This window comes from Erpetoichthys calabaricus, chromosome 8 (assembly GCF_900747795.2).
Source record: "Erpetoichthys calabaricus chromosome 8, fErpCal1.3, whole genome shotgun sequence".
NCBI classification, from domain to species: Eukaryota; Metazoa; Chordata; class Cladistia; order Polypteriformes; family Polypteridae; genus Erpetoichthys; species Erpetoichthys calabaricus.
In genome coordinates, this window is record NC_041401.2 from 128,575,233 (window position 1) to 128,588,784 (window position 13,552).

The 13,552-nt window shown below is 35.9% G+C and overlaps 1 protein-coding gene across 2 annotated transcripts in view; it reads left to right on the plus strand.

The window, feature by feature from the left end:
* plch2a (phospholipase C, eta 2a) overlaps positions 1 to 13,552 on the plus strand; it is a 215,978-nt gene that overhangs the window by 184,716 nt on the left and 17,710 nt on the right. For both annotated transcript variants that reach the window (XM_051931361.1, XM_028807472.2), the window contains 3 exons: positions 771 to 855; positions 1,639 to 1,785; positions 12,889 to 12,968. In XM_051931361.1, the coding sequence (XP_051787321.1) occupies positions 771 to 855; positions 1,639 to 1,785; positions 12,889 to 12,968 (312 nt within the window). The remainder of the gene's footprint in view (positions 1 to 770; positions 856 to 1,638; positions 1,786 to 12,888; positions 12,969 to 13,552) is intronic.

Sequence of the window (13,552 nt, forward strand, 5' to 3'; positions counted from 1 at the left end):
TTATCATACTGTTCTCCGTGTTTAGTCGAGTTATGACGTTTCAGATTATATTCCTTCAAAACAGCGACTTTTTCTTTGCATATAAGACAGGTGGCATTTTCACTGAATTCCACAAAAAATACTGTAATGTCCATCTTTCTTGAAATTGTCTGTGTTCACCATCGACCTTCCTTTTTGGTTTGGAAAGAGACATCTTTTTTATTGACAACCAAGCAAATGAATTCCATAAAAAATGAACTTGCTTTCTTTTTGTCAAAAGCTGCACATTTGCACCAAATGACAGAACTGAAAGGTTTAAGTTAATTTGAAATTAGTTTGGACTTAAACAAGTAAACAAAGGAAGTAGGCTAAAATAGTTAAATAAATTTACAGTTCGTGGGCCGGATTGCATTATTTTATTGACGTCATATACGGGCCAGTGGGAAGGGGAAGGGGGGCCGGAAATGGCCTGCGGGCCGGGAGTTTGAGACCCCTGCCATAACAGATTAAGCATTTTGAAAGTGTATAGACTGATGAGTTAATACACTTCCAGTATTGCACACACTTGCAGCCTTGTGGTTTAAATTGACCTAAAAACCAAATTATTTGCAAGAAAACTGATTTACTGAATGGTCAACTGTTTGTCTGGCAACAGGCTATGAATTTGTTCCATGTACAGTATTATAAGTCTAATAATTCAGTTTTCAAAGTAAAATATTACTTGCATACATACACTAACACTGGCTGTATCCCATTAATGGAGTTTTTGTTTGTTTGCCTATATTTTACAGATTATTGATCCATTTGTGGAGGTTGAAATTATTGGCCTACCTGCTGACTGCTGTAAAGAGCAGACTAGAGTAGTTGACGACAATGGTGAGTATCCCCACATTATTTTCTTGTTATGCTACCAAAAGGACAAAAGTATGCCACTTCAATTGACTTTCCCTTAAGTCAATCACATAACATTCAGACATGCATGATTTCCTAATTTTAATTTGAAGAAATGCTGTGCAAAGAATTCTCAACAGCAAGAGACAAAGATACTGAGTTCAGGTGAAATTGTACCTGTTAGTAATTGCAACAAGATTTCCAAACTGAATATCTGCAAGATATCCTTTAAATAATGTCTACTTTTAACAAAGAAGAGAAATCACAATAAATATTTACACTAGCAAAAGCATTGTTTCCTGCAGCAGGACAAAAAGCTGGGGAATTAAATTCACATGAGGTACAAAGTTAAATTAGGTAGAAAAAAATAGGATAGCCAGTTTCTTTAATGGAAAATTAAGGAGACAAATCTTGCTTAAATGTAATAAGATACAATAACAAATTATATGGGATAACTAATTACATTTTTTTAATTCAATGTAGATTCTGTTTTCCTGTTTGTTTGTTTTTTTAATATTGATAGAATTACTTTATGGCATATTTATAAACTCTAAAAGTTGTTTACGCTTGGGTTTAAACAAATTATTTTTATTCCAATTTTTGCTGTGTTCACTTTAGCTAAAATTTGTCCACATTTCCATAAAAGTTGCCTGTGTATACAAGGGTGAAGTACAATGGGAAGATGGTTAAAATTAAATCCACCATATGTAGTGCACTATGGCTCATCCACTTTGCTGAGACACAGGCTGGCATGTTCTGTTCCCATAGGCTTCAATCCCATGTGGGAGGAGACATTGGTATTCACGATGCACATGCCAGAGATTGCCCTAGTCAGATTTCTGGTATGGGATCATGATCCTATTGGCAGAGATTTCATTGGACAAAGAACAATTGCTTTTTCCAGTATGATGCCAGGTAAGGAAAGATATTTTTATTTTTTAAAGAGGCTTTTCCTTATTATATTTTGAAGTTTGAGTTAGACCACTTCAACATCCACTTGCCTCACCTAATGCCGTTATTTCAACTGTTTTTGATTTACATACTATTATGGCATGTTTTTTTAAATGGATTTGAACATTGACAAAAATCAAGTAACATGATTTGATAAGGTGATATTTACAAAAGATATTTCCAAATACATTAATCAGGTCATTGCTGGTAATATTTAAAGTGCAACTTTTTTTTTTCTTTTTTTTTGTGAAGAGCCATTAATTGATATATTAAAGATGTTGCACAGTGAAGAACGAAAGCTAAAATATTTGTGCTGTTTTGATGTGGTTTAAAAAATAACTGTTTGTTATGTGCATGAAACCTTTTTAAGATGTTTAAAAATTTGTTGTAGAATTTTAGAACAAGTGCAAGGACCAGCCACAAGATGGTGATGTTAACAGTGAAGTTATAGAGAATTCTGATTTTTTTTCTGCTTTGCTCAATTTATTTAAAAATAGTTAATAAAAGTGTTTGGCATAATTTTGAGTACCTATAAATTCTTCTTTCCTGTGGTTTAGCTCAGACATGAAAAAATGCATTTCCAGTATCTGAAATTCCATCTGGGACTTGTTAGCTTTTTCACTTCTTTTTTTTTGTGTCCATTTCAGATGTTTTTGGTTGTAGATTTTTGTTCTAAGTACAGTATTGTTTTTCTGTTCACAAGCTGAAGAAGAATGCTATAGGAAAGATTAAGCAATCTTATGCACTTAAGCAAGTGTGAAACATGTAATTTCCAGCAAATACCATTTAGAAAGACTGCAAAGGCACATTGGAAAACATTAAGCTCTTCTTTCCATGCAATTTAAGTGGTAGACCAAAAAGTAGATATCAAAATACTGCACAGAGATCTGCAACATTATTCTATACCGTAAATACCTGTGTAACCCATTGAAACAGATCATATGCATTAAGTGGAGAGCAGTTAAAGTGTTTGTTTAGCACAGTAAGACAAGAGCCTATTTCTCCATGTTGACATGCTGCACAGCTGTAAATCAGTCTGACTTTATGCCTGCAGTAAGGTTACTTAATGAATTTCACTTGACTTCGTTGTTAAGGCTGCTGTCTCACTGGTCCAGGAGACTTGGTTGAAATCTGGGACTGACTGAGCGTTTATCTGGTGTTTAGATCTTCTGCATGTTTGTGCGGGCTTTTCTCTGTTTTATCTCGTTTCCCTCAACTTTCAATAGACATGCACGTTAGGTTATTTGTCATCTGTGAACAGGCCTGGTATAAGTGTTCCCTGGGTTGGGCTGGGTAGCTGTATCCTGACTTGTGCAACCTTGAAGTTGTGGATTAAGTGGGTTTAATGGATGGATACATTTTGTCCACATTTCAGGGTATGCGATTATCAATCAGTCTGTTTTCATTCTTTTATTTTTAGAACCAACTTTTTTCAGAAATCTTTTAGTGGGTGATGCTACCTGTAAGGGTAGCAACATATGCAAGACAGATTTATTTTAAATATTAAATCACAATACAATAAAACAAGTTAAAATAAATTGAAACCTATATAGACATTATCAGTCACATTGTTTTGTAATAGCTTTCCCCAACAAATATGTTTAAAATGTGTAGCATTTGTAAAATGAGGTGTTTTTTTTATATTTTGTCAACTAAAGATTTAGAAGTAAAAGTAAGTACATAAAGTAATGGAATGTAATCATTCTAACATCAGTATTAAAAAGAATGATGTGCCTCAGTTTATCAAACATAGTATTTTACTGTTATTGCATCAAAGAGTTCATATCCTCCATTCATTTTCTAAAATAGGTTTATTTCATTTTATGATTGCTAAGCCGATCCTAGCACCAGTGGAACCTATTGTAGGTGGGATAACACACCAGATGGAATGGCAGTCCTTTGCAGAGTCCACACACACACACTACTAATTTAGATTTACCAGGTAACATATCAGTCATGTCTTTAGGCTGTGGAGAAGATCCATAATACCTGGAGAGAAGTCATATGAACACAGAGAGTGCAATTTTGGCAATCTGCACCAGGTCCAGATGTTAGTGTGAAACACTTAACATTTACAGTATAATCAAGACTTTGTAAAGTATTTTTTCCAAGTGCTGTGGTTTTTAAATATCTTTGAGATAGTTTTTATTTAACTCTCTTGTGTCCATTGATAAGATTCTGGGTCTTAGAACAGTAATTTTCTTAACCAGATTGATAAGCGGCGAGCATTTAATTCAGGAAACTAGGTGAAACATTTATTTCAACTTGAACAAGTAGGTGACTTCCTCAAAGTACCTTACATTTGCAGAGGGTTTTCCAGGTGCATACACATGGCTGGGGGAGTGTCCCTGCTGATGATATCTCACAAGAGCACATTAACTTTAACTTTATTTAAAGATCCAGAGGAGGTTTATGGTATCCCTTACTAGGTTATCACTTGTAGCAATAAATGTTTTGAGGGACAATAAAATGTGTCAGTGTGGTGTAGTGGTTAAGGCTTTGGACATTGGACTTCAAAACCTGAGATTGTGGGTTCAAATCATACTACTGACACTAAGTGACCATGAGCAAATCAATTTATTTGCTTGTGCTTCAACTGAAAAAAACAAAAGAATTGTAACCAATTCTATCTCAAATGTAAGTCGCCTTGGATAAAGGTGTCAGCCAAGCAATAAAGTAAAAGGCTCTCTATAAATAAATAAATTAAAATAAAAAGTCAAGACACCTGTATCTGCAACACATTTTCTTCAACACTGCTAAAAGAGTCTAGTAGTCACCCAGACTAGTACACCTAGAACAGTCAATCTACCACAATCTTTCCCTGCTATGCCTGCCACTGGATGTACTAATCTAGCTTTTAAGCTTCACCTCTCGGAAAGAGAGAAAGAAAACCTGCATGATATGTTGAACTTTAACTTCCTGCATCATCAGTCAGTTCCAACATTTAGTAAAAGGACAGAGGGACATTTATATCAACTCTGATAGAAGTGAATTAAGCATATTTAAGTTACAATTCTTGAAAGTCATAATAAATGGCTTGGTGATAAAGAAGACCAAGACTCATGCATTAATTTTCTGATGCCAGTTTGTTTAGCTTAATCTTATTTGGAACAAAATTAGAAACTATCTTACAAAGGCTGTCTGATTTATTGATTTAATAATGACCACAGGTATGGATACACAAATGCGAGTAAACAAACAACAAACCCTATAGACATTCAGGACTTTCAACCATAGATTCAAGTCTACAAGATTTGTTGGCTTGTCAGCTTATCTACCATAGTACTGCTTTAAACTACTCATCTTCCCACCTCCATTCTCTGTCATCTGGCCATTGTTTCAAACACCTTTTAACTGTACACCTAATATACCTCTGTTTGAAAGGTAACTTTTAACCGACTACGGTCGCTTCTAGGTTTAGGAGCAGGTCTATAAAGTTTTGTAATTGCGAATCCACAGTGTTCCTCGTAAACCCCTGAGACCACTGCACCGCTGAGTTTATTTTAATCTTTAGAGTGAGAGCTCTTATATGTAGTCTCAATTAAGAGCCTCATGAACCCACTTTTTCCAGTCTGGGACCATATCGTGCCACACTCGAGGTTCGTGGAAATTTGCTGATCTCTGAAAAAAATTAATTTAAGATCTCACCTTCAAAAAACTAAACTGGAACAATTCATGAGTTGAGACAATATTCTCATCTTTAGCTCCTTGTTGAAGTGTTACTTAATATCCTTGGTTAATTATGGTGTCCCATACAGCTAATCAGCCCTGAAATGTTACACATGTTCAAGATTTATCACTCCCTGCCAGTACTCCTGTTCTTGCCACAGTTGTCAAAATTTGCATTTCTTCTCTATGCCTACTTTTAATATTAGAACCATACTTCATGACAACAATTTGGGATTTGTAGATGTTGTATGTACAGCAAATTGTTGTATGGAGATCATGTTTTCAGTATTTTATGACTTTCATCATATATGATTGAAGCCTGAATGTTTCTTTACTGTATCACAGATAGCTACTGGCTTTTATGTTTCTATAATTAAACAAATTGTTCACATTAATATTATTATAGAATTATATTAATTACAGTAATATAATACAGTAATATTATATACATTGTATTAATAGCATTAAATATGAAAAATTCAAGAAATGCCAAGATTCTAAAGCATAAAGCTCAGCATTTTGGCGATCAGGCAGAAATCCCACTGTGGAGTATTTTTGCTCCTCATTTGGTGTGCTTAAATATGGTCAGGGGTCATAACAGCCACATAAATTACTATTCTAAAACCGCTGGTAATGGAATGGCACTGTGCTTGCAAAATAAGGTAGAAACAAGCACGAAAAAAATGAGGGATGTTAAAAAAATTTCCACACTTTTATAATTTTTTGGAAACGATGAAAGCGGGAGGAGTAGTAACTGGGCATTAAAAAGTTGGTATGACGCTGGGAAAATTGCATCACAAACGAAGGTGACTATGTAGAAAAGTGATGTAATTTGTTTTTGAAATTCTTAATAAATAGAGTTAAAAAGAAAAGTACAGAAACTTTTTAATAATAATAATAATAATTCATTACATTTATATTGCGCTTTTCTCAGTACTCAACGCGCTATCCACACAGGGAGGAACCGGTGTCCCTCGTATATATTAAAATCTGTATCTGCATGGAAAATAAGAAATCAAACTTGCTAAAAGAGAAGCAGTGCTAAAACAGAAATAAAAACCTGAACTTGCATTTGACGAAAAAAAAAAAAATGAGAATGTTCAACGTAAAGAGAGCCTCCTCACAGCTAAATATGGGGACATGCTGGGATTTGGGGGACCACCTGTCCGACTTTAAGACCAAATGTAGTAGTACTCAAAAATGGAAGTCAGACAGTTGTATTGAGTCCAGATGTTTATTAGTCATGGTCTTCACTATTTAAAAAAATGTTCCCCCAAATTTTGCTACCCTAGGTGACCTCCTGGTTCACCTAAATGGTAGATCCAACCCTGACTGTGGGAAGTATTGTGATAGTCATTGCCAATGTGACAAATCTACTTAACTGAAATTTTTAGTATATCTAATATTTTCATCACTGTTTCCATAGCAGAGTGAAATTCACAGAATTAAATTTGTAATCACAAAAAGAAGTACACATTTTTTTTATTAACTCAAAAACTGAAAAAGTCACCTTTTTTTACTTTCTATGGATATGAGATTACAATTTTCTAATACTGCTACTAAGTAACCGGTAGAAACCGGTAGGCCAAATACCTAGTGCTGAATGAATATTTTATTATAAATGATAAAAAACAAATTTATGAGAACAATAAAAAAATTTTAATAGGCTAGAGTGAATGAAACTTTTTTTTTTAAGATTAAATTATATTTTTTTTAATAATAAACATGTATTATTTTAATTACACTTATTAAAATTAATAACTGTTGTCAATGTTTTACTATTTAGTCTTCAGTTTGGTAACTGAAATAAATGCTGGAGGCAGGTTCTTCAAAAAAAATCAATTAGTCAGTTTCTTCCCTTATCTGTAACTCTTAAAACTGCACTGACCACACTTGCACACAGTTCTGACAGAAGCTTTCATGCTAAAGTAGGTGGGTTAAATATTAGGTTCAGATAAGTATGTCTGTACTTTAGGCTCAAGTTTATGTTTATTGATGTGTATATAGTAGAATGAAGTTCTTGCCTGCATGTCTAATCATAAAAGTGAGCCTAATGCAATATAAACTAAAGACACTCACACAAGCATTAGTACTTATGTGCTTTATTTTATATGTATTTGTGTGTGTGTGTGTGTGTATATGTATGTATGTATGTATGTATATATATATGTATGTATGTATGTATGTATGTATGTATGTATGTGTGTGTGTATATATATATATATATATATATATATATATATATATATATATATATATATATATATATATATATAATTTATATATATATATAATTTATATATAATTTATATTTGCAGCTGGAGATCCACAAAGGGAGAAAAAATGAATCACGTATCATAAAGTAGTTTTTATTCCTGAGGTTTCCTGAGGGGTCTTCATCAGAGGATAATGCTTACTTACAAGAATCAAAGGCAATATATAGCAAAACATTACGTGGAGGGGGTGGCTAAGTCAGTGTGATGGGGGGGGGGGGGGGGTATTGGGTGTACAGTTTATTTATTATGAACATGTTCTTCTTAAGTTTGCATATGCTGGATTTATGTCCAAGTGTTTCATTTGATAGCCAAGATTCGGCCAGCTCTCTGGCACTTTTAGTACTGGCCTTAAATTTTACTTGTACATTGTACCAGTTAAATGTATGTCCTGTTGATTTAGTATGCGTGTAGATCAATGAAAGTGTGTCCTTTCTTCTGATGGCGTTGCGATGTTCCTGTATACGTGTTGCGATTTCTTTTTGAAGTTTGTCCTATGTATGCCACAGAGCAAGAACTGCATGGAATGCTATAAACTGCGTTTCGTGTTTCTGCTATCGATTTCTTGTTTTTAGCATTAAACAGGACCGTACGCAGATTGTTCGTGGGTTTGTGTGCTATTCTGACGCCTGACTTGGCCAGGATGAGCACTGTACCTTCAGACACCTTGTGGTGATAAGGGGGAGTGAGTGCCAGGTGGGGTGGGGGTTCTGATTCAATTTGATTGTTTGCTGAGTTTTTTGGCGTCTTCTGTGTAAGCTCCGATTAATGAATGTTTTTGAGTATCTGTTTGAAGTGAAAAGATGGAAGAGATAGCGTCTCTCATTCATTTTTGTTTCCTTCATATTACAATGGGTGTGGACTCTTCTGAATAGAGTTTTAACACAGCTCCGTTAATGAGATACCGGGTGGTTGCTGGTGAAGTGTAATATCTTGTCTGCGTAGCATTCTTTACGGTAAACACTTGTGGTCAGGGTGGCGTCATTATTTCTTTTGATGTAGATGTCCAGGAAGCTGATGTGTTGATTAATTTCTTTTTTCATTGTGAATTGGATTGCAGGGAATTGGATTGTGTTGATGTGGTTGTAGAATTCATTCAGCTGGTTATTTTTTAGTATGACGAATGTGTCGTCTACATAGCGTATCCAAATTTTGGGTGTGTATGATCTCGTCCTCGGCATGAAAGTTACTTCGTCGGTAGGGATAAATTTCAGCACTCGTTCATTAAGGTGTAGCGAGTCTTCGTTGTTGACGCTTAATATAGCTTGCGTACTGAGTTGTTCTGGAGTCACATTGAGAAACACTTTTTTAATGTCTTTTAAGCACAGGGAAAAAAATTAACATGTGAAACATCCGTAATGTAATAAGCCACCAAGAAAAGTAACATTGCAACAATGTACGCTACGATCTGATCGCTGTAAACAGAAGTGAAAACAAAATCGAGGCCAGTGCATTCTTTAACTGCCTTGTAGCGCAATGGTAGTGCTGCTGTTTTGCAGTAAGGAGACTGTGGAAGATTTTGGGTTCGCTTCCCGGTTTCTCCCTGTGTGGATAGCGCTTTGAATACTGAAAACACTGGTATATCAATGTAATGAAGTATTATTATTCTTATGTGTCCAGCGCTCTGTCTCTTGCGTGCCTGTATGCGTGTGTGTGTCGCTCGCTCTCTCTCGCTCGCTGCATGTGTTCCTGCAGGCATACCAGTAAGTGAATGAAAAGATGGAACTCTGGAGAGAGCATCATACAACTGTCCGTGACTGAAAACTGGTTTTGGCAGATACATGCACATCTTTTTGAAAGTTTGGCCCTGTGCCTTATAAATTGTCATCGCAAAGGCAAATGTAACAGGAAATTGTCTTCGTGTTAAAGTAAAAGGCAAATTATCCGCGACAAACAAACTGTTATAAACGCTGCATACCAAGCCGTGGCGTAGTATATGCCGCATAATCACGCCGCATAATCACACCGCTTTTTTAATGTTTTTTAAGCAGAGGGAAGCTCTCTCTGTCTCAGCAGCAGCCTCCCCAGCCCCCCCCCCCCCCCCTCTCTCTCTCTCTCTCTCTCAGCAGCACGCAAGCCCCCTCCCCCTCTGTCTCTCAGTAACATTGCAGTAGTTGTATAAAGACTTTTTTTTAAATGAGTTTTAAGCACAGGAGGAACATTTGAACAAATCCGAACTTTATTTAAAAGCCAACCAAGATAGTAACATTGCAGGAGTTCACCATTTTTAATCAGGCAACTGACAGTAGTGGAGTCAGGCACAGAGAAGGTCAGCTGCTGAGAAAGTGTCTCGACTGTTGTAGGGCCTACATCGGTGAAGCAGGTGAGACGCTAATGAAAAAGAGGCACAGGGCTTATTGGTTTTTAAAGACTGCTTCCTTCATTGTGTTTTAACCTCAGTTTTAAAGGATTGCGCTGCTCTCTCTGTTGCGCTGCCTGTGTGTGCCTCTGTCTCTCTCTGGCGCTGCCTCGTGGCTCTGAGGTGCATGTGGATCGTAGCAGGGAGGAACTCGACTAACGTGGTGATTGGTGAGTTTTTGCGTCCGGGTTGGTGGTCGTGGCTCTAGCCAACTCACGGCGTATCTTATGCCACATAATTATGTATTGATGGGTGAACACTTTCTGAACGACACAGTTGTCCAAACAGAAGTGAAAGTAAAATCGAGCGTGGTGCGTTCTTTAACTGCATTCTCTGTCTTGTAGCGCAGTGGTAGTGTTGCTGCTTTACAGTAAGGAGACTGTGGAAGATTTTGGGTTTGTTTGGGCTGCATTTGCAGTGTTACCGCCTTTGCATATTAAATCTTGAAATCCTTCGAGTAACAAATTAACTAACTAACACCCACCCACACACACACACACACAGCTTGTGTGAAAAAATGCGCCTGTACTTTCATCATTTTGTTGCAGCCTATCAAAGACTTTCTGCCCCCAACTCAACGTGGCTCAGAGGTCCATGTGTAGCGTACAACAGATGAACATAAATGACACCGTTTTTTCCGAGGTGTCGCGTCCCAGTTAGTGGGCGTAGCTCTGCGAGTTGTCGTCGTATCCAATGGTCATAGAGTTGGTGGGCGTGGCTCCTTCCTACTTGTCGGCGGCTTAGTGAATCCACGCCCCTTCCTGCGTGCTTTCATGGGTGTCTTGTTTTGGTGTGCGTGCTTTCATGGGTGTCTTCCCCTTCTGGCGTCGACTTTGTGAATTATATAAAAATTGCTGTCAGTGACTCATACACTACTGGTTAATGAGATGCACCTGAAAATTGCAGCTTTAACAAAAATAACAATTGAAAACAGTCCTTAGTAGTGTTAGGTCTGCACATAGCGGATCACTTCATTAAGTAGCCTCCTATAGATAAACTAAGACGTAGTCTTTACATGCATTACATATGAAATAATAGAATTGACTAAAAGTTGCATTTTGATGATCTTTAAGTGTTTCCTCCTCATCATTATTTATTACCATAGTGTTAACCTTTATAGAAATGGCACCTGCCCTCAAAATTTTTCTGTGACATTAATTATATTTTGCAGTACTGATTGTTTTGTTTTAATCTGCAAAAACCTCAAAACAGCAAATGTAACTTTGTTTGCATTTATGGTTTACTTGGAGATATGGTAGAGAATTAAAGATGATGCAAGTAAAATTTATACTGGGGATTAAAGCTTCAAGGGATGATGTATGCAAAATTCAGGGCAACCACAAATCCACGCTGTATCCACAAATACAAATCCGTACAAATACTCTATCAAATAAAAATCCATGCTGTATCCACAATTTCACAAATACAACCACAAATCCATACTGTGTGCAAAATGAAAGACCTTTCATATATTTGAAGAGCTGTCAAACCCTTCACCAAAGGAATTGGCATTGTAGCATTTTTTGATTAGGAAAATATAATCACTCTTTCATTTTAATATTCATTATTTTGTTGTTGTTGTTATTAAGCATAGTTAAGTATTGATTGATTATCCATTAATTATGTCTCCTTTGAAAGTTAGGCAGAAGTCTAAACCTGATTATGCATCTTTCAGCATAGGCTGGTCCTCCAGTAAATGATACAGAATGTCAACTGCAGTAACATGAAGTCGAGGGAAGGGATTTACAACTTTATATTTTATTTCAAATGTTAAAGTGGTGTGTAAAATTAAATTAATCCATCCATCATTCATATTTTAATTTCAATCTTGTATGTGACAGCTCTAGTTGAAATAAACTTTGTACCCGGAACAACCCTGCATGGACACAAAAATCAAACACTTGAAGAAATCTGACTGGAATACACGCTGCATGTGTTTAACATGTTTTAATTGTTCTGCATAGGTGTTTTTCTCATTTCTCAAGCAAAAAAATAATAATTATTTCAAGTTATTGTACTTCTACATACTCTTCCCGTACTTTATGTGAAAAGAAAATAATTCTAGTAACTTGTAGATTTACTTCTAGCCACCTTACAGTTTTGAAACTTCTCATATTTTACTCACAAGCACTGTTTAATTTTTTTGCTGGCTTATCTTCAAGTCTAGTGCTAATTTTGTACTCCCAAGAAAGTATAAAACAGAACCAATTTCAAGTATGAGTATGTAGGAGTCAGTATTGGACCGATATGAGTACTAACAAATAGTATCAATGCAACCCTAGTTTTTTTGGCTTCATTGTGGTAATCTACTTTTAACAGATACGGTAATATGTAGATTTATGCATCATCAGCCTACAAGGGAAGTTTACATTATTTATTTGTGAATATTACCTAGGAGACGTATGTCCTTCTATACTGATGGCAGTAAAGATGCCGGAAGAGATCCCTTTAGGAACTCCAGGCTCTTAACCTCATAACGGTTTCATTCCCTATTACTACTTTACAGAAATGTTGAGAAAAATACTCATTAATATGGTTTCCTGCTCCATTCTCTTCTAAACAAAGTATTATTGGCTGTTGGTAATTATAATATTTAGATATGCAGGCTCGACTAATTAAAGGGTAACCAGTCAAAGCAGAGGAAATGGACTATAATGTAACTTTTTAATCCATGATTTCTCCTCTGAGCCTGTTCAACAGCACCTTTTATTATAATGTATCTGTTCACTTAATATGGCAGGTTTTTTTTTTTTTCTTCATTTTCAGGTTATCGGCATGTTTATTTGGAAGGTATGGAAGAGGCTTCCATCTTTGTGCATATTGCTGTGAATGATATCACTGGTAAGGTAAGTCTTCATGGGTTGATATCAGTGGAACATAAATGAGATCAGTGCCTAAATGGTATGCATATCCTAGAATATCTCACTTAAGCAGGAATGTTTTAAAGTTTGCAATAAGCATTTTTTCATTTTGATGACATCTAGATCTTAAAGAGAAAAGAAAACGAATGATAGACAAAGAGTTATCTGGATAGCTAAGACATTCTGCTTATATGAAATAGTGTTTATGAATCAACCAAAATTTGAAAACTCAGGCAGCAGAAATGGACCAAATTGCACTTCAGAAAAGTATAATATATCCATCTGTAATGTATATACTAAAGTAAGCTGACTATACTTTCCTCATGTTTTGAGGCAGAAGAATGCTATGTACAGCTTACAGTTTGGCTTCCAAAACCCTAAAAAGACGGTGGACATTAAGTTCTGCAACATTCCTTACAGACATTTTGTGATTCAGGTGTTAAGCCATGTAGTTGTTTTGTTGTCATCTGACAAACACTACAATTTGGAATCTTGAGAGTCTGTTTATCTTAAACTTCAGAGGCCACTTCAACAAAGACCTCATGGCAGATTTCTGACAACACTGTCTT